Source organism: Dictyostelium discoideum (assembly GCF_000004695.1).
Source record: "Dictyostelium discoideum AX4 chromosome 4 chromosome, whole genome shotgun sequence".
NCBI classification, from domain to species: Eukaryota; Evosea; class Eumycetozoa; order Dictyosteliales; family Dictyosteliaceae; genus Dictyostelium; species Dictyostelium discoideum.
Window position 1 is genome coordinate 3725535 of NC_007090.3, and position 20062 is coordinate 3745596.

The following is a 20062-nucleotide window of genomic DNA, read 5'->3' on the forward strand; positions in this document are numbered from 1 at the left end:
TTTTTTTTTTTTAAATTTTTTTTTTTTTTTTATTTTTTTTTTTTTTTTTTTTTTTTTTTTTTGATCATAAAATAAAAGCAAACAAAAAATGGTAAAAGATATTTATAATTTACTGGGTTAGTGATTTAAACTTCTAATATTATTAACACATAGTTTTGTTTTTATATATATATAGAATGTCGAATTAGAAGAATCATTTAAAAAAATCCAATCACATAAAGGTGTTGTTGGTGTATTAATTATAAATAAACAAGGATCAGTTATAAAATCAACATTTGATCAAGAAGTTAGTTTAAGTTATTCAAAAGTTATTTTAGATATGTTTCCAAAAGCACATGACCTTTTAAAAGTTAATGATAATAATGTATGTTATGGAAAAGATGGGAAATGAAAAAAAAAAAAAAAAGAATAAAAAAGATCAATTTATAAACTTATAGATTACTAATTTCAATTCATTTATATAGGACGAGTTATCATTTTTTAGGGTTAGATCAAAAGATAATGATATCATGGTAACACCAGATAAAGATTTCTTTTTAATGGTTGTAAATAAAATAAATAAATAAAGTAATAATATTGTATAAATTGAAAATATATTTAATGAAACTATAATCAACTACCAAATTTTTTTTTTTTTTTTTTTTTTTTTTTTTTTTTCAAAAAAAAGAGTATAATGATATATTGATAAAATACAATCAATAAATAATTAAAATTAAAATTCAATTTTATAATCAAATAAAGGAGGTTTTTTTACTTTAATTTATCTTTATTTTAATTTTGTTCTCTTCTTTTTTTTTTAAATAAATAACTATACATTTTGGGGAAAGGTATTTTTTTTTTTTTTTTTTTTCTTTATTTTTTTTTTATAAATTTATAAATTTTTGAACATATCAGCAATTTCAACTAGAGTTAGGATAATTAAAAAATAATAATAATAATAATATTAGTAATTAATAATCATTTTAAATAATGATTAATATTATTTATAAATTTAAATTATTATTTACCTTTTTCATCATGTAAATCTTGATCTTCATATTCATCTTGAATTGTAAAAGTATTTGCTTGACCATCAATACTTTCAATAGTATTTTCATTATCAATGATATCATGTCTAGTTCCATTGTTATTGTTGGTATTATTTTTGTGACCTCTATGACTTAGACCATCAATGGATTCTAATCCTATATCATCATCTTGATCAGCCAATTCAGAGTAGGCAAACTTTTGATTATTTGCATTTGGTTTCCAAATCCAACAAATTGAAACTAAAACTACAAAGTAACTTACACCCCAAGATACTTCTACGACCCAACTGGTTTGAGCAGAATATTCATAAGAGGTTGCCCAAGTGACAATAATCTCTGCCATAAGAATAATGAATGAACAAACTGCGCTACCTAATAATACCCAAATGAATGATCTAAACATTAACAATTTGGCTGTTTGATTCTTTGTTTGTAAATTATTCATAATCTCTGTCAATGATGTTAAAATCCACCAATAAAATACTGTATCCAATACTGAAACTGGTAATGTTAAATAAATGAAAGATATTTGTGTACTATTAGTTTGAGTTGGTGAATTATATACATAATTTTGTGCTCCTTTAATTAATAAATAAACTACTGTTATAACTGATAATTTGATAATTGTTGGTTTTGGTAATCTTGGTCTAAAAAAATAAATAAATAAATAAATTGATATATATAATTATTATTATTATTATTATTATTATTATTATTATTATTATTATTATTATTATTATTATTATTATTATTATTATTAGTATTTTAACTTTTATATTATTGTTTGTTGTAATAATAAAATATAAGATATACATACACCATTACACCATAACCTAATGAAACTAAAACAACTAATGATCTTGCAAAACCACTCTTTAAAGTACCAAATAAAGTAACGAAAAATACACCAGCATTTGAGAAATGACCAATTTTATTGATTGAACTAAGGGTGAAATAATTTGTTAAAGATTCTAAGAAACCTAATAAAATAACTAAACTAATCCAATATTGGATTCTGAGTGCTGTATCTTTAAATTTGAGAAATAAAACTGCCCACATTATAAATAATCCAACATAAAATGCTGATAATATTAAATTAAACTACATATATAGTAAAAGTTGTATTGTTGTTGGTTGTCATGTTAATAAAACTATAATTATTAATATTAAGGAATATTAATATATATATATATATATATAATACATACATATAAGAATGGATATTTATCACCAGTTAAATAACCATATGGATTCATAAAGATTAAATCAGCATCAACAGTGAAAGGAGAATCAATATTTGTTGAAGCAGGTTTACAAGTTGTAACGATTAAACTATATAAACCAGTTTGATCAATTGGTATTGTTATTGAGATTGGGAATGATTGTAATTTTGGTACGATTGTAATACCATAAACATGAGAACCATCAGTATTATCACTGCCACCATCACCAGTACTTGTTTTATGATTGATTATTAATGTGTAGTTCTTATTGGTGTCATCAGTGGTATATGTTGAATCTTGTATGAAAACAGTACCATATTCGCATTGTTTACTCTTTGATAATTCAAGTGTACAACATACAGTGCCACTTACATCACCTATATATTTAACTTCATTCATTCTATATAATAAGAAATTAATGTATGGTTCATTTGAATTACCATTACTATTATTGTTATTGTTATTATTATTATTACTATTACTATTATTATCATCACTATTTGGTGGAATAAATGCTTCGCTATTAATTGTAATGTAACCATTCATTCCTGCATAAGGTTTTCCATCTCCTGGTGATGTATGTGGGACACTACTCTTATTTGAATATACAAATGATGTTGCTGAACTCTTGATTTTTATTTATTTTTTTATTTTATTTTTTTATTTTGTAGGTATTTTAAAAATGTAAGTATGAATGAATAACTAAAAATTGTTTTTTTTTTATTTTATTTTTTTTATTTATTTTTTTTTTTTTTATTACATACATATTGATCAAAAACACCATTGTTTATAATAGGAAATATACTAGACTCAACATTTCTATTTAAAAATAATATAAATATTATTACAAATAGAAATTGAGATAAATTTTTCATTTTTATTTATTTTATTCTTTATTGTGTGTGGACGTTTCACTTTTTTTTTTTTTTTTATTTTTTTTTCTTAAAAAAACAACACCTTTAAAAAATAAAAAAATTTAAAAAAAAATAAAATTTTTAAAATTTAAGTGATTTGACTTTAATTCGAACAAAAAGAATAAAAATGAAAACGATTCTTGAATTAAAAATAAAAAAATAAAAAATAAAAAATAAAAAATAAAAAATAAAAAATAAAAAATAAAGCAAAGATACCTCAAATTATCTGCTTTAAAAAGATAATAAAAAAATCATAAAAAATAAAAAGAATATAAATATTTAAAACCTTTTAAAGTAGTTGTATGGTGATAATAATTCATTGATTTCATATTTTCAACTTGCGAACCAAATTGATATTCTAAAAATTCACCATAAAAAGTTTCATAATCAATTGTTTAAATATTGAATGTTTAAAACATTCATCATAAAATTCTCTATGATTGGATTTAAAATTTTCAAGTAATTCAATTCTTTCAGTTTTTACCAATCTTTTGATAATATTATGTAAAGGTGTTGTTTTCTATAAAAGGTCAATATTTTACATAATCAAAAAAATCAATTGAAAAAAGACTTTCCAAAGAAAACACACAAAAAAGTAAATAATGAAAAAAAAAAAAAAAAAAAAAAAAAAAAATTTCGAATCATCATATTTTAATAGTATACACACAAATAATATGAAAGTTTTTTAAGTAAAAACCAAAGGGAAAAAAAAATAGTGATAAAATATACTTTTTTATAAACCCAAAATATTTTAATTTTAAAATTATTATTTGTTTTTTAAAATAATTAAAATTGAATATTTATTTTAAAAAAAATTAATAAGTTCAGAGTACTTTAATTCCACAAGAACGCAAACAAATACTTGATTTGACTCCGTTAACTATTGGACATTTTGCTGCACATTCAGTTTTAGGGTCACTTGCTGCTAAATTTTCAAAATTGTAATTTTCTTCAGCATTTCCATTTGAATGAACAATAATGATAATTAAAAAAAATAAAAATGTTAAATTTGAAATGGTTTTTTTTTTTTTTTTTTTTTTTTTTTTTTTTTTTTTTTTTTTTGACAATTAAATAAAATTGGAGGAAAATTCCTACATTTTGTTTTTATCTTTGAAACAAAAATTTTTATTTTTGGATCCTCTTGCAAGTGAATTCAATAATTTCTAATTTAAAAAAAAAATTAAAGTTTAGGTATTATCTTTATTTATAAAATAATAATTTGTTCTGTGTTATAATTAGAAAAAAAAAAAAATGTAATTAAAAAAAGAAAAAAAATAAATAATAATAAATTAAGATTTAAAAAACTCCCTTGGAAAAAAAAATAAAAAATAAAAAAAATAAAAAAGTTAAAAAAAAAAAAAAAAACTTTTACTCTTTTCTTTTTTTTTTATAAATTACAAAAAAATTAATTATATTATTCGAAAATCGATTTGTTGATTTTTTTCAAAATCACAATTATTTGCAGACAATCACAGCTTCACTTAAAGAAATTATTATAAAAACTTCAAAAAATAATTCGAAAAAAAAAAAAATAAAAAAAAAAAAAAAAGATATTTTTAGCACAACTATTTTTATTTTTTTTTTTAATTTTTTTTTTTTTAATCAATTTCGGTTGTAACCAAATTTTATTCATGTTAATTAATTAGTAATAAATTTTTTCCAAATTGTTTTTTTTTTTTTTTTTTTTCTTTTCCTAACAACCACTCAAATCTAAAAAAAAAAAAAAAAATTTCAATCACTTTTGTTCAGTTAGTTATTAACTTTGTTTGTAATTTTAATTATATTGTATTTGTATATTTGTTTTTTTACAACTTTTAAAAAAAAATAAAAATAAAAAAATAAAAAATAAAAAAAATAAAAACAGTTACTGTTGTAAAATTGTAGTTTTATAGAATATATCTTAAAAAAAAAAAAAAGGAAAAAACAAATAATTGTATAACAAAAAAAAAAAAAAAGAAAAAAAAAATTATATAAAAAAAAATGATAGATCCGGATACAGGATCATCAAATAATATCTCACCAACTATTAGTATATCTAGAGTTGGAATGTTACAGCAAGGTGGCGGATATGATTCAATTGGGTCATCAAATAGTATGATGAATATTGATGATACAGCAAGTAATATAAGTGGTGTTAGTAACTTTTATATGAAATCATCATTAAAAAATCATAATAATAATAATAATAATAATAGTAATAACAGTGAATTATCACAATCACCAAAGAAAAAATTTGGAATTTCATCACATCATCAAGGTATTCATTTTTCAAATTTAGGAGGATGGTTTTCAATGTCACATTTACATAATACACAAAAATCATTTACAGATTTAAGTCAAAAGATATTTCATGGAAAGGGTATAAAGAAACTTAGAAATATGAAAAAGAAAAAGAGAATTAAAAAAAGTAAAGCATCTTATATTAGAAGAAGGAAACTTAGTAAATTAATGAATAGTAGAGTATCAATGATAATAATGATAGTTGCGACACTATTCCTATTATATATTGATGATATTTTGTATACATCATTGGCACCAAATTCACCGGCCACATTTAATTCAGTATCGGTTTTAAAGGTTATTGTATTTTTTATATTTGTAATTGATTTAATATTTCAAATCTATGTTCAAAGATTGGCATATATTTTAACATTATTCTTTCCCATTGATTTAATATCGATTGCATCATTGGTGCCAGATGTAGTTGGATACGTTTTCAGTGTCACTAGTTTATTGTATGCATTAAATTCATTATCAATATCTAGAACTGCCAGAGTTGCAAGAATGGCATCTCGGTTATCAAGAATCGCAAGAATTATAAACTTTTTCGATGTTTTTCAATGTGGTAAACGTGTGGATGATAAACCAAAGAATGAGATATCAGTATCTGTTGAACCAAGTACAATTGGAAAGAAACTATTGGCTAAAACATCTCATAAAATTGTGGTAATGTGTTTATTGATTGTATTGATCACAACATTAACTTCACCAGCACCAGATTCAGATCCATATTTTACTTCAATCTTAGAGTTATTGGTTATTTCTGCTAATCAAAATGGTATAAACTCTCAAGCATTTACAACATCATTTAATGAAATTCAAAGTAATAAAGATACAGTTGACCTTTTATACTTAAAAGTTAATGGTATCGATGTTTATCAATCATCAATTAATACAGACGAATGGTATCCAAGTTGGATTATTAAAAATTCATTCAATGGTTCAGATATTAATGAAATGTGGGTAAACAATCAAAAGAATGAACAATATTTAGCAGCTTTATCAATTACAATGACAACTTGTTTAATAATTATACTTTCATTTGGAACTTTATTAATTTCAAGGGATTTTCAAATTTTAGTTATAAAACCAATTGAAAGAATGATATCATTAATTAAAAAGATCTCATCAATGGAAAGAGGGTATGACAGTGATTATGACTCCGATCCAGATGATGAATATACAAATCAAACCACTGAAGATGATGGTAATTGTGGTGCAGATGATGGTGATGCTAAAAATATAAATATGAATGATTTAGAAGTTGGTGGATTTTCAAGTGCAGGTGATTCAGATTTTGAAAGTTTTGGAGAATATGGTTCAGAAGAAAATGAAACAGAAATTCTTGTAGAGGTTTTAAATGAATTGGCATATAAAAAATTATCAAATCAAAATAATGAAAGAATTCAACATGAAAATAAACAAAAAATAGTTGATGGATTGAATTGTTTATTGGCAAATATTAAATCATTTGCACAAAGAAAACATTTTACCAGTGAACTTAAAATTTATAATAGAAGACATAGAATTGTTAAAGAGATTTTAACTACTGAACAAACCTATTGTAATTCATTATCAACAAAGATTGAAGTTTTCATTTTACCATTACGTAGTAAATCGATTATTTCAAATGATGATCTTTCAACTATATTTAGTAATTCTGAAGTTATTCATCAATTTAATAGTGGATTTTTAGCATTACTAGAGGAGAAAATTAATAATTGGTCTACTAATCAATCGATTGGTGAAGTGTTTAATTATTTGGAGAATTCAGTTCAATGTTATAGTACCTATGTAAACAATTATAATAACTCAATAAAGGCATTGGAAGATTGTAAGAGAGATAATGAGAAGTTTGTAGAGTTTTTAGCGGACCAACGTGAAAAGGCATCGATAGAGTTACCAGGTTATTTAATTATGCCCGTTCAACGTATGCCACGTTATGTGATGTTATTAGAGGATTTATTAAAACATACAGCACCTCAACATTTCGATTTTGAACCAATTGATAATGCTGTTAAATCATTAAAGAAAATAACGGTACAATTGAATGAAAGAAAGAGAGAATCAGAGAACAAACAATCGATTCAAGATATCTATATGCAATTGGTACCACCAATTCAAGACATTTTAACACCTGGAAATTGTATAGCTGCAAATTCAAAATTAAAACAAGACTCTCTTAAATTCCATTTCATCCTTTTCCAAACTGGTCTATTAAAAGTTGAAAAGAGTCATGACGAATTACATGTTAAACAATATTATCAAATTAAAGATAAACCAATCGTATTAACTGTACTCCAAGATGTACCTTCAATGAAATTCTTTAATGCTTTTCAAATAAAGATTGAGGATGAACATGAACTATTACTCTTTGCAAAAACTGAAGAAATTCGTAATCAATGGATAAACGCTTTAACTCAATTTACAAAAGTTCAAACTCAACGTACAAAGAGTGTTTTAATGATAAATTCTCATCTTCGTAAATCAACCATTAGTCGTGGTAGTGGTTCAAATATACTTCAAAATTCACCTTTATCAACTTCAAGATTATCTTATTCTTCAAATTCTGGTTCTCAAAGTGGTGGTAGTAGTAGTAGAAATTTAAATAAATAAATAAATTTTTTATTTTTTTAAATATATATATATTTTTTATTTATTATTTTTTTCAAAATTTATTGTTAACATTCAATTTTAAAAACTTCATATTCATCAACTTGAAAATATCTTTTACCTTTTCCTTTACTATCATAATAAGATTCAAAGAAATTCTCTTTATTTATATTACAATTATTTGAAATTGTTAAATTTTTACCCAATATACCAAAAGTTGGACCATAATTAATGTTTGAATAAATTGATTGACTTGATGAACCTTCTTCTTTTTTTATAATTGATGGTGGTATATTTGCCAAATCAAATAAAAATGATTTATCATCTTGAGTATATTGGGTAGACAATGTCCAATTACGACTTGCATATCCTCCAAATATACAATCCTTTGATCTAATAATTGTAATTGTGGATCCTTTAAAATCACATAATTCATGAAATCTCTTTGATGAAAAATCATTATCTGATCCCTAATTAAATATAATAAAATTAGATTTTCTTTTAATTAATAATAATAATAATAATAATGGTAATAAAATGATTTGATTGGTCCTTACTCTATATAATAATCTTGTTTTTTTAATTTGTAATTTTGATTTTAATAATCTAATTAAATCTTTTGATAATTCAACAGATAAAATTTTTGATTGATAAAAATGATATGGATATAACAATTCTTTTAAACCTGATAAACAATAAAAATCTGCTTCAACATATAATTCATTTCTAATTTGTTCACACTCTGGAATATTTGAACAATCACCTCTTAAAAAATTTAAAATAATTCTAAAATGTGTACCATCTCTTTAAATTTATATATATTTAAAATATCAAAAAAAATATTTTAGTAATTAGATAAAATTATTTCCAAAAATTCCAAAAAAAAAGTAAAAAAATTATAAAAATTACCTATCAATAAAATAAGTATCAGGTTTATTTGGAGTTTTGATTACATTTACATTATAATTACCAGAGAATAATATATCAAAGTAATTATTTTTTTGATTTGTTAAGGTTCCTTTTGTAGTACAAAATTTGAAACCACCTATATTTAATATTAATGGTTCATTATTTGATTGTACCTGTTGTTGAAATTGTTGTATTTGTTGTAATTGTTGTAATTGTGTATATAAATGATTTTGATTATTTTGTTGTTGTTGCTGTTGTTGTTGTTGTTGTTGTTGTTGTTGTTGTTGTCCATGACTATAATATAATGTTGATAAATTTTCATTACTATTATTAAAATATGGATATAGTGAGTTTGATGAAGATCTTATTGATGAAGTATACTCATTTCCATCATCAACGGATTGTAATTTTAATGAAACTGATGAAACATCATTTGGTATAACTTGGTTCATTGTTTTAATATTAATATTGTTATGGAAAAGTAGTTTTTATAATTAAAAAGTATGAAAAAAAAAAAAAAAAAAAAAGTAGTTTTAAAAAGAAATAAAAAAAAAATAATAATATTGAAACTTTTAATATGAAAATATATTAAAAAATTTGATACTATTTATTTATTATTAAAAATATTGTAGATACCCCCTCATTCAAAAAATTAAAAACACCTTTTCTTTTTTTTTTTTTTTTTTTTTTTTTCTCACCCTTTTTTTTCTATTTGAAAAAAAATGGAATTTTTTGGAAAATTTCTCTTTTACAATTAATTTAAATTAAAATAAAATGTTTAGGATTCACCTTGATCATTAAAATTAAATGTAAATATATTTATCAATGAGATTTTATTAATTATCTATAAACACACATAAAAAATTTGTAAGTTAAAAAAAAAAAAAAAATTTAATTAAATAAATATTTTTAACTTTCTACATTGCAAGTAAAAAAAAAAAAATAATAAATATAATTAAATAAAAAAAAAATTAATTCAAAAATTTACCAATAAATATTTTTTATTTAGTAAAAACTTTCATTTAATTTAATTTTATATTTTGATTATTTATTATTACACTATAAAAAAAAAAAAAAAAAAAAAAAAAAATTATACCACTTTTGTTTTTTTTGCTAAAAAAGCAATTTATTTATTTTTGTGGTGGCACAAAATAAAAAAGGATAATTCAATGATAGATGTGCAATATTTTTTATTTTGTGGTGGCACAAAATAAAAAAGGATAATTCAATGATAGATGTGCAATATTTTTTTTTTTTTTTTTGTGGTAAATTTATTTTAATGATAGTTGCCCAATAATTTTTATGCAACAATAAATGATTGATTTATCTGGCTTTTGAGATTGATAATATAAATTTTTATTTAATACCCCCAATTTTTTATGTATTTGTAAATTAATAATAAAAAGAAAAAAATAAAAAAAAAAATAATTTATGGAAAATGAATTCATTTAGAAAAAAAAATAAATAAATAAAAAAAACAAAATGCTCAATAAAAAAATGATATAAAAAGGGAAAAAAAAAATAAACAAAACATTAAATCATTTTTTGAAAATAGAAAAACAACAACTAAAAACATTAAAATGACATTATTAAGTATGTATTATTTAAATAATAAAAATTTAATCTCTTTTCATACTAATTTATTATTTCATTGTTTTTTTTTTAATTAAAATTAATTTTTTTTTTTTTTTTTACAGAAACAATCTCTAATCTTGGTACCAATAATTCTTTGAAGGCCCAATCAAATATACAAATGCAACCAAATGAGCTTTTATTAAATAATAAAAACTCCTTTGGCCAGAATGAAACAAAGAATTTTGATGTAAATGGATTTTTAGCTACTATGGGCCAAGCTATTGAGATTGCCAGTTTTGCTGCACGTTTTTTTCTTTAGCTATTTTGTATGTGATAAATGGCCATTGGTGATGGTGCCAAAATCAATCCTCATCAACTCATAAAAACAAATCTAATTTGGGTGGGATAAAGTAAAGAGAAAAAAAAAAAAAAATTAAAATAAAATTATATAAAAAAAGAAATGTTTATAACTACCATCGCTACTATTATTATTTTATTATTATTTTTTTTTTGATAATTCTGAATTTTTTTTTTTCCTAAATGAGCAATTTGATCTTCCCAAATAAAAATTAATCTATTTTTAATATGTTACTATGTATGATATTAATGAAATTAAAGTGTCTATCGATTGTTAATAGCAAGTATCGAACTTAGAAAAAAAAAAAAAAAAAAAAAAAAAAATTAAATTTTTAAAATTGGGTTTTCACTTAATAATTCAGAGTTTTCTATTTCCATCTTTTCTTTAACATTCATTCAAGCGTGTGGCAAACTGCAATACCTGCAATTTTTTATGAGTTGTAATAAATTTTGTTTTTCAAACCAATTTAAACTTGACCAGCGGCCAAAGAAGCATATTTAGGACCAATGGGACATTATTAACCGTGGTTGTTTTAAATTTATTTTTCATGTGAATGGTAAAACAAATCAATCATCATAGGACTATAAAATCTGTAAATTTTTGGAAAAAAAAAATTTAGTAAAATTATTTATTTATTTATTAATTTATTTATTTATTGATTTATTTTGATTCTTTTGTGACTATTGACGAACTTCATAAAAAAAATAAAAAAAAAAATTAAAAAAAATAAAAAAAAAATAAAAAAAAAATAAAAAATTAAATGAAAAATTTCAGCGTTTAAGGTCGGTTGGTTGCGATTACTTTTAATTTTTAATTTTTTTCTAAATAAACTTTAAAAATAAATTCATTCAAAAATATGCATATGTACAAAAAAAAAAAAAAAAAAAATTTAAAAAATAAAATAAAAAAATAAAGATATAATAAAATAAAATAATAAAATTAAATAAAAAAAAAGAAATGATTTATACCAATTTTATAAAAAATAAATATCTCAATTTTTTTTTTTTTTTTATTTTCGGAAAAGGTATTTTCAACCTGCTCAGCGATCATTTCAGACCAAATAAAATATTTTTTTTTTATTTTTTTTATTTTTTTTTTTTTTTATTTTTTTTTTTTTCTATTTTTAAACGTCCAGCTGGTAATAATTATTTTGTTATATAACTTATAACCTTTTTTTTTTTTTTTTTTTAATTTTTTATTATAATGAAGAAAATAAAAATAAATAATAAAAAATAAAAAAAATGGATAATAATAATAATAATAATAATAATAATAATAATAATAATAATAATAATAATAATAATAATAATAATAATAATAATAATAATAATAATAATAATAATAATAACAGTAATGTAATAATTTGTACAAATAAAAATTGTAATAATGATAAATTATTTTTTAAATTTTTTAGGAATAAATACATAAAAACCATAATAATATCACATTTAAGAATATATGCCAATTTATATAAATATACAAGATATAAAACATTTAACAATTTAAATGAAGATATATTAAATGAAATCAAATTTAGAAGTTATATAACATTTTTAAGAATTGATAATGGTAATAGTTATATAAAATCACCATTATTATTAAATAACAATAATAATAATAATAATAATAATGATAATAATATTGGTGGTGGTTGTAGTAGTAGTTTTGAACAGGAAAATAGTAATAATAATTTCAATAAGTTAGCACCATTCTTAGAGACATTAATATTTGGAAATTGTTTTAATGAAGAGATTCCATTAAATTATTTACCAAAATCTTTAACAAGTTTAATATTTGGTAATTCATTTAACCATTTTCTATCAAAAGAATTATTAGAACCATTAGTAAATTTAAAAAGTTTAACCATTGGATCTAGCTATAAACATAAAATCGATTATATACCACCTTCTGTGAAATTCTTAAAAATAACTTCAAATCATAAAGAAATAAAACCACCTCAAAAACCTTTAAAATCGCCTAAACCTCATCCAATAATACATATTAGTGATGGTGAATATGAAGAAGAAGATGATAGTGGTGTCTCTATTGATAGTAACAGTGATAGTGATAGTGATAGTGATAGTGATAGTGATAGTGATAGTGATAGTGATAGTGATAGTGACAGTGATAGTGATTCAAGTGATGATATAGAAGAATTAAATGAAACTGATGAAGAATATGAAGATGAAGATGAAGAAGATTATAATGAAGGTTATGATGATTTAGAATTAGAACATGAATTAAATGATTCAGAAGATGACAATAATATTAGAAATAATTATAGTAACAAAATTAATATAATAGAAGTAGATATATTACCCAAATCATTAATTTCATTAAGTTTATCAAATTTTAAACTTGCAAAAGGTTGCATACCAGAATCAGTTAAAATTTTAAATTTTGTAGAAGGATTTGATCAAATGATCGAAGAAGGTGTTTTACCATTGAATGGAAATTTAAAAGAATTAAATTTAGGATCAACATTCAACAAACCACTTCAAGTCAACTCCTTACCATTAGGCTTAGAGAAATTAATAATTGGTGATTCATTTCATCATGAAATCTCTAATAATATTTTACCAAATTCTTTAAAAACATTAGTAGTTGGTAGAAGACAAAATAGCAATAGTGATAATAAAAATTTAGATTTCCTTGACAATTTAAATAAATTAGAGAAATTAATAGTTTTTAATCCTTTTGTAACTTATAAAATACCATCATCCATATCGATTTTATGTTATAATAGTAATAATAAACTAATAATTAATGATAATAATAATAATAATAATAATAATAATAATAATAATAATAATAATAATAATAATAATAATAATATATCAAATATTAAAGAACTATATTTACTTGATGATTTTAATTTAAAATTATCAAATTTATTAATACCATCAAGTGTTACATCAATTACATTTGGTAAATCATTCGATCAAATCATAGAGATTGGTGAAATACCAATATCAGTTACAAATATTCAATTTGGATCAATTTATAATAAACCATTAAAGAATGGATCATTACCAAATTCATTAAAGAAAATTACATTTGGACTTTACTGGAATCAACAATTAAAACCAAATGATATACCAAATTCATGTGAAGAGATTATATTTGGTGATTTCTATGATAAGCCATTAACCAATGATCTATTACCAACAAATTTAAAATCAATTACATTTGGTAAATACTTTAATAAATCAATACCTTTAAATTTATTTTCAAATACTCTTCAATTATCACATATATCATTCTCTGATCATTTTAATAAAAAAATTCAACCAAATACATTACCAAATACAATTTTAAATTTAAAATTTGGTAAACTTTATAATCATAGTTTTAATAACAATACAAATAATAATAATAATAATAATAATAATAATAATAATAATAATAATAATAATAATAATAATAATAATAATAATAATAATAATGATAATAATAATAATAATGATAATACTATTGAATATTCAATACCATTAAATTTAAAAAGAATTAAATTTGGTAAACATTTTGAAAAATATTCAACATTTAAAATACCAAAATCATTACTTTGCATTAAATTTAATTTTGGTTCAAATTATGTTGATAAAGAAGATTCACTTTTAAATTTAATTAAATCAACTTATAATTCAAATTCAATTTATAAATTATGTTTTCAAAATTTACCAAAAGGAATTAATTTATCAAATTTTCTCGAATTTTTACCAAGTTCTATTAGGGTTTTAAAGATTTCAAATGGTTCAATTGGTGATATTAATAATGGTAAATTACCATACTTTATAACTGATTTAATTTTACCACAATCATATTCAATCTCTCAACTAGATTTAAATATTATAAAAACTGTACGTTTGAATTGGAGTGTTTCTTTATTTACTTATTTCCAATTTATTGATAATAAATAGAGAGGGAGAGAGTGAGAAATAAAAAAAATAAAAAAATAAAAAAAAAAGAAAAAATAATATGTTATATTAAAATAAACAAATAATAAAATTTTTTTTATTTTTGTGTTTATTATAATCTACACATTTTTTGATCACACATTTCTTGGTCACTTTGGCCAACAGTTTGAATGGAGTTTGATCTTTGGCTATCATTTAATGAAAATTGAGTGCTACACACATTTCGGGAATGTGTAACAAACGTACTCAATTTTGTTAATTCTGATAATAAATAAAAAAAATAAATAAAAAAGATTTTAAATGATTTATTTTCATTTTAATAGTAATTATATAACATTTTATTGATATTGTTTGAAATTAGAATGAAAATCTTTTTTTAAATTTATTATCAGAAAAAACAAAATATATTGAATATAGTTTACAAAATGAAGAAATTATATAGTCTTTTTTTCTTTTTTTTTTATTTAATTCTTTAACTTTTCAAAACCATCTTTTGTTTTGTTATATGATTTTGTAAAAAATTCTGTGAATTTACTACTTGTTTCGTTGTGAGTATAGTTATTTACAGTTGTACCATTTAAATTCCCGATTGTGATATTTGATTTTAATGAATTTGATAAACTTAATTTTGAAATAGTATCTTTTAAAATTTAATTAATAAAAAGAATAAAAAAAAATAAAAAAATAATATATTAAAAAATTAAAAAAAAAAACTTACTAATGATTGACATTTTTTTTATTTTTTTTATATAATTTATTGTTTTACTTTTTTTTTTTTTATTTGTTTGAAAATGATTAAATAATATTTTTTTTATTTTCACACTTTAAATAGTTTTTTTTTTTTTTTTTTTTTTTTATTTTATTTTATTTTATTTTATTACTTATTTTGAAAATAAATAAAATTTTTAAAAAAATAAAATTATTTGATTTACATCATTCACAATTTAATACTTTTATTAATAAAAAACACACCAAATAGTACATATAAAAATATAAATAAACAATCCCCACATTTTTTTTTTTATCTTTTTATATTATAAAAGATTAAAAAAAAAAAATATATACCATTTTTGTACAAATTATTAAGATGTGTGGTATTAAAATCAAAATTAATGAATAATTTTAAATAAATCGAAAAAAAAAAAAAAATCATGATTATTTTTGTTTAATTTTATATTAAAAGCCAATTAATCAAATAATGGCGTTTTATTTGTTTTTTTTGTAAGATGTTTAATAAGATTAATATTACTGGTGATATTTATATAATTATTATTATTATTATTATTATTATTTTGTTTTCTCATCTTTTTTTTTATCTTTTTTTTTTTATCTTTTTTAATTTTTTTTTTTTTTTTTTTTTTTTTTTTTTTTTTTATAAAAAATTGTTAATTATTATTGGTATTGTTTCTGTTTTTATTTTTTTTATTATAATATGATTATTATTTTATAATTTTTGTTTGTTTGTTTTTATCTTAAAGTTGAAATTGTTAAAGGTTTGTATGGTGATGCATTATTATTATTATTTGAAAGGGGTGAAAAGATAATATTTGAAGGAGTATTTGGCTTTGTAATTGATTTTGGACTTAAAACTGAATTTTTAATATTGTTACTATTGGTAATATCTTTGAGTGGTGTTGATGTAGAACCTTTAGCAGTTGTGGTGGTAGCATTATTGGATGAAGAACTAGTAGTTGTTGTTGTAGCCGACTTTTTAACAGGGGTCAAAACACGTTTAAATGGTGATTTCTTTATACCAGCTGGAGAAGTGACAACTCTATTTCGAGCAGGTGAGCCATTAACACGAGATGGTGATGAATTACTTTGAGCGAATTTTGAGGATGTCTTTCTTAATTTTACACCTGTAATATCGGCCATAGAGATAGAGAATTGTGGCACACCATTAGATTTCTTTGAAGCTAAACTATTACTACTACTACTTGGAGTTGAAACAGGTTGCACCACGATTGGTTTAGGTTTAAAAACCATTGGTGGTGGTGGTGGTGGTGGAGGTGGTGGAGCAACAAATGGTTGTGGTGGTTGTTGAATGATTGATGTTGGTTGTTGTTGAATTAATGATGCTGCATTTATAATTTGTTTTAATAATTCATGATATTGGTTAAGGTTTTGTTTATGAATTTGATTTTGTTCATTACGCATTCTTTGAATTTCTTTCTCTAAATTTACAATCTTTTGTTCCAATTGTACTATCTTTAATTGATCATTTAAATCGTCAACTGTTATATAACTACCACCCAATGAACTTAATGAACTACCATTATTATTATTATTATTTGATGATTGGCTTTCATTAAAATGGTGGTGTTGTTGTTGTTGTTGAATTATAATTGATGGTGAATTGCTATTGCCATTGGTACTATTATTATTATTATTACTATTTGTTGAAAATGTTATATTATCTTTTTGACTAATTGTTATATTACTATCTGTTAATTTATTTACATTTAATGATTGTTTTTGTATAGTTAAAAATGATTTTAAGTAGTTGAAAAGTACATCAAATTTATTAAAGAATGAACCAAATAAAAATGAACCATTTAAAACATTATAGCATTGGTTAACCATTACATTTACTCCACCACCATTTCCATTTTTATTATTATTATTTTTATTATTACTATTTACAAGGCTATTACTATTTATTAATTTATTATTTGTATTATGGAGGAGAATTAATTCATTATCATTTTTATTTTTTTTATTTTGTTTATTTTTTCTATTTTTTTTTCTTTTATCTCCAATCGCCATTTTGAAAATATATGTAATTATTGTTTTTTATTTATTATTTTATTTTATTTTATTTTATTTTATTTTATTTTATTTTATTTTATTTTATTTTTTTTTTTTTTGTGTGTGTATACAAATGTACAAATATAATTTACAAAATTATTTTACTTTATTGTGTATACTGAAACATGAAATAATAAATAATATAATAATAAAAAAAAAAAAAAAAAAAAATTCTGGTATGATTTTTTTTTTTTTCCTTTTTTTTTTTCTTTTTTTTTTTTTTTTCCAGCGGGAAAGTTTTAACAACTAAATTTTAAATTATTTTTAAAAAAAAGAGGCAAAATTTTAATTTAAATCTTTTTTTTTTTTATTTTATAAAAAAATATTAATATCTTTTTTTTTTTTTTATTTTATAAAATATATATATATTATTATTTTTTTTTTTTTATTTTTTTTTTTATTTATTATTCTTGTATTTTTTATTATTAATTTAAAAAAGATAGGTAAGAAAAATATTAATAAAACAAATTATCTATTATTCTTTTTTTTTTTGGTGAACTAATTTTCTTTGATGGAGGTTGTGATTGTGTTGAATTTTCTATTTTTCATTCAATTTTTATTTTTTTTTTTTTTTTTTTTTTTTTTTTTTTAGATATAGAAAAATAATATATCTTGTTATAAAAAAACTAATAATTCCCAAAAAATGCGCTCAAAAAAAAAAAAAAAAATAAAAAAAAATAAAAAAATAAAAAAAAATAAAATTTTAAAAAAAAAAAAAAAAAAAAAATTTTTAAAAAAAAAAAGAAAAAGAAAAACCCCCCCCCCCAAACCCCTTTTGTAATAATGATAACCTGAACCTTGAAAATAATACCCGCATTGAAAAAATCCCCAAATTTACCGGAAATGTAAATTTAATTTTAGACTTATTTGAAAACCCACCAGAGCAATTTAATGGTGAAGATCAAGATGAAAATGACAATGATGAAATACAACAATCACAATCAAATTTACCACCAATACCCACCCCCTCCACCTCTACCTACACTTCGACTACAACCATCACTACCACTACAACAACACCAACACCAACAACACCAATCACAACAAATATTAATGATAAAGAAAGTGTTTCAATATCAAATATAAATGTTAATGATGATTCTTCCTCGCCTAATAAAAGAAAATTGGGTGAAATAGGAAATTCAACACCATCACAACCTCCTTCAAAGAAAGTTAGCACCCCAAAATCGAATGAAAGTAATAAAAGTGTAAATTATAGTGGTGCTTCACCATCTAATGAGGGGTACTCTCCTTCTCCTTCTCCCTCTTCAAAATATATTAAGACACCAATATCGAATAGTAGTAGTTTATCAAACACACCATTATCCAATAGTAGTAATAATAATAATAATAATAATAATAATAATAATAATAATAATAATAATAATAATAATAATAATAATAATAATAATAATAATAATAATAATAATAATAATAATAATAATAATAATAATAATAATAATGATAATAATGATAATGATAAAAGTAAAGAAATTAGTGAAGATGATAAATTCACATTAAAGAAACAACAATCTTTTAATGTTAATTTCACACAGAGTTTAAATGATGAAGTACTTAGTTATACATCATCAGATTATTATAGAGATAATATCGATAATCCTACTGAAACCTATACGAGTAGTGATAATTTAAACTATGAAAATTTTGATGAAGAATTAATTTTTAGTGCTCCAAATAATAAAGATATAATTCATATCATTGATACCGATAACAAGTCATCATCATCGTCATCATTATCATCTCTTCCTTCTTCTTCTTCTCAAACAAACCAACCAAAAAATAAATCATCATCAACAACAACAAAAACAACACCATCATCAACAAAAACAAGAACAACCTCTCCAACTGTAACAAAAACAAATCAAATATCACCAAATAGTATTAATAAATTCAATAGTAGTAATAACAATAACAATAACAATGCCATAACACCAAGTAAAAAGAAAAGAATAGATTACGATTTAATATCAGGTACCAGAGTAAAAACACCAAAAAAGAGTGCAATCGTGTCGAAACAACCAAAAGGATTTTTATCAACACCTAAAAAGAATACAACTACAGTAGATGATGATGGTGGTGATGATGATGAAACTGCAACTTCTAAAAACAATGAAGATCTAAATAAAAATACAAATAAAGATTCAGATAAGAATGAAAAAGGTATATTTTATTCTATTCTATTACATTAAATTATTTATTTAAATACTAATTTATTTATATTAAAATTATTAGATTTTTGTCCAATTTGCCAATCAGAATTTGTTAATCCATACTATTCGCCATGTAATCACACTTGTTGCTTTGAATGTTGGAATCAATGGTTGTCACTAAAACTTGAATGCCCAGTTTGCAGGGAAAGATGTCGTATTAAACAATGTAAACCCTTAACAAATCTTGATTCCCAACAATAAAGAAA

General features: G+C 21.1%; 9 protein-coding genes across 9 annotated transcripts; 5 read left to right on the top strand and 4 right to left on the bottom strand.

Annotated features, from left to right (window-relative positions):
- Positions 1-88: 88 nt before the first annotated feature.
- Positions 89-566, top strand: dlcC (cytoplasmic dynein light chain; the record flags this gene model as incomplete). The annotated part of the gene is made up of 3 exons (XM_632872.2): positions 89-91; positions 176-364; positions 465-566. The coding sequence occupies 3 exons, from the start codon at positions 89-91 to the stop codon at positions 564-566; spliced, it is 294 nt and encodes a 97-aa protein (XP_637964.2).
- Positions 567-871: 305 nt separating this feature from the next.
- On the bottom strand, positions 872-3126 carry DDB_G0285943 (seven transmembrane domain protein; the record flags this gene model as incomplete). Its single annotated transcript, XM_001732966.1, has 5 exons — positions 872-903; positions 1008-1675; positions 1846-2129; positions 2237-2878; positions 3016-3126. 5 exons carry the CDS (start codon positions 3124-3126, stop codon positions 872-874), a joined length of 1737 nt encoding a protein of 578 aa, XP_001733018.1.
- A 2019-nt stretch (positions 3127-5145) lies between these two features.
- On the top strand, positions 5146-8061 carry gxcP (RhoGEF domain-containing protein; the record flags this gene model as incomplete). The annotated part of the gene is made up of 1 exon (XM_632875.1): positions 5146-8061. The coding sequence occupies one exon, from the start codon at positions 5146-5148 to the stop codon at positions 8059-8061; it is 2916 nt and encodes a 971-aa protein (XP_637967.1).
- A 65-nt stretch (positions 8062-8126) lies between these two features.
- On the bottom strand, positions 8127-9419 carry DDB_G0285861 (hypothetical protein; the record flags this gene model as incomplete). Its single annotated transcript, XM_632876.1, has 3 exons — positions 8127-8528; positions 8616-8862; positions 8968-9419. The coding sequence occupies 3 exons, from the start codon at positions 9417-9419 to the stop codon at positions 8127-8129; spliced, it is 1101 nt and encodes a 366-aa protein (XP_637968.1).
- A 1128-nt stretch (positions 9420-10547) lies between these two features.
- On the top strand, positions 10548-10861 carry DDB_G0285863 (hypothetical protein; the record flags this gene model as incomplete). Its single annotated transcript, XM_632877.1, has 2 exons — positions 10548-10560; positions 10665-10861. The coding sequence occupies 2 exons, from the start codon at positions 10548-10550 to the stop codon at positions 10859-10861; spliced, it is 210 nt and encodes a 69-aa protein (XP_637969.1).
- Positions 10862-12141: 1280 nt separating this feature from the next.
- DDB_G0285865 (hypothetical protein) lies at positions 12142-14820 on the top strand (the record flags this gene model as incomplete). The annotated part of the gene is made up of 1 exon (XM_632878.1): positions 12142-14820. One exon carries the CDS (start codon positions 12142-12144, stop codon positions 14818-14820), a length of 2679 nt encoding a protein of 892 aa, XP_637970.1.
- Positions 14821-15281: 461 nt separating this feature from the next.
- On the bottom strand, positions 15282-15548 carry DDB_G0285867 (hypothetical protein; the record flags this gene model as incomplete). Its single annotated transcript, XM_632879.1, has 2 exons — positions 15282-15457; positions 15536-15548. The coding sequence occupies 2 exons, from the start codon at positions 15546-15548 to the stop codon at positions 15282-15284; spliced, it is 189 nt and encodes a 62-aa protein (XP_637971.1).
- Positions 15549-16284: 736 nt separating this feature from the next.
- DDB_G0285869 (hypothetical protein) lies at positions 16285-17583 on the bottom strand (the record flags this gene model as incomplete). Its single annotated transcript, XM_632880.1, has 1 exon — positions 16285-17583. One exon carries the CDS (start codon positions 17581-17583, stop codon positions 16285-16287), a length of 1299 nt encoding a protein of 432 aa, XP_637972.1.
- Positions 17584-17698: 115 nt separating this feature from the next.
- DDB_G0285953 (hypothetical protein) lies at positions 17699-20057 on the top strand (the record flags this gene model as incomplete). The annotated part of the gene is made up of 3 exons (XM_632881.1): positions 17699-17738; positions 18487-19806; positions 19879-20057. The coding sequence occupies 3 exons, from the start codon at positions 17699-17701 to the stop codon at positions 20055-20057; spliced, it is 1539 nt and encodes a 512-aa protein (XP_637973.1).
- Between the last annotated feature and the right edge of the window lie 5 nt (positions 20058-20062).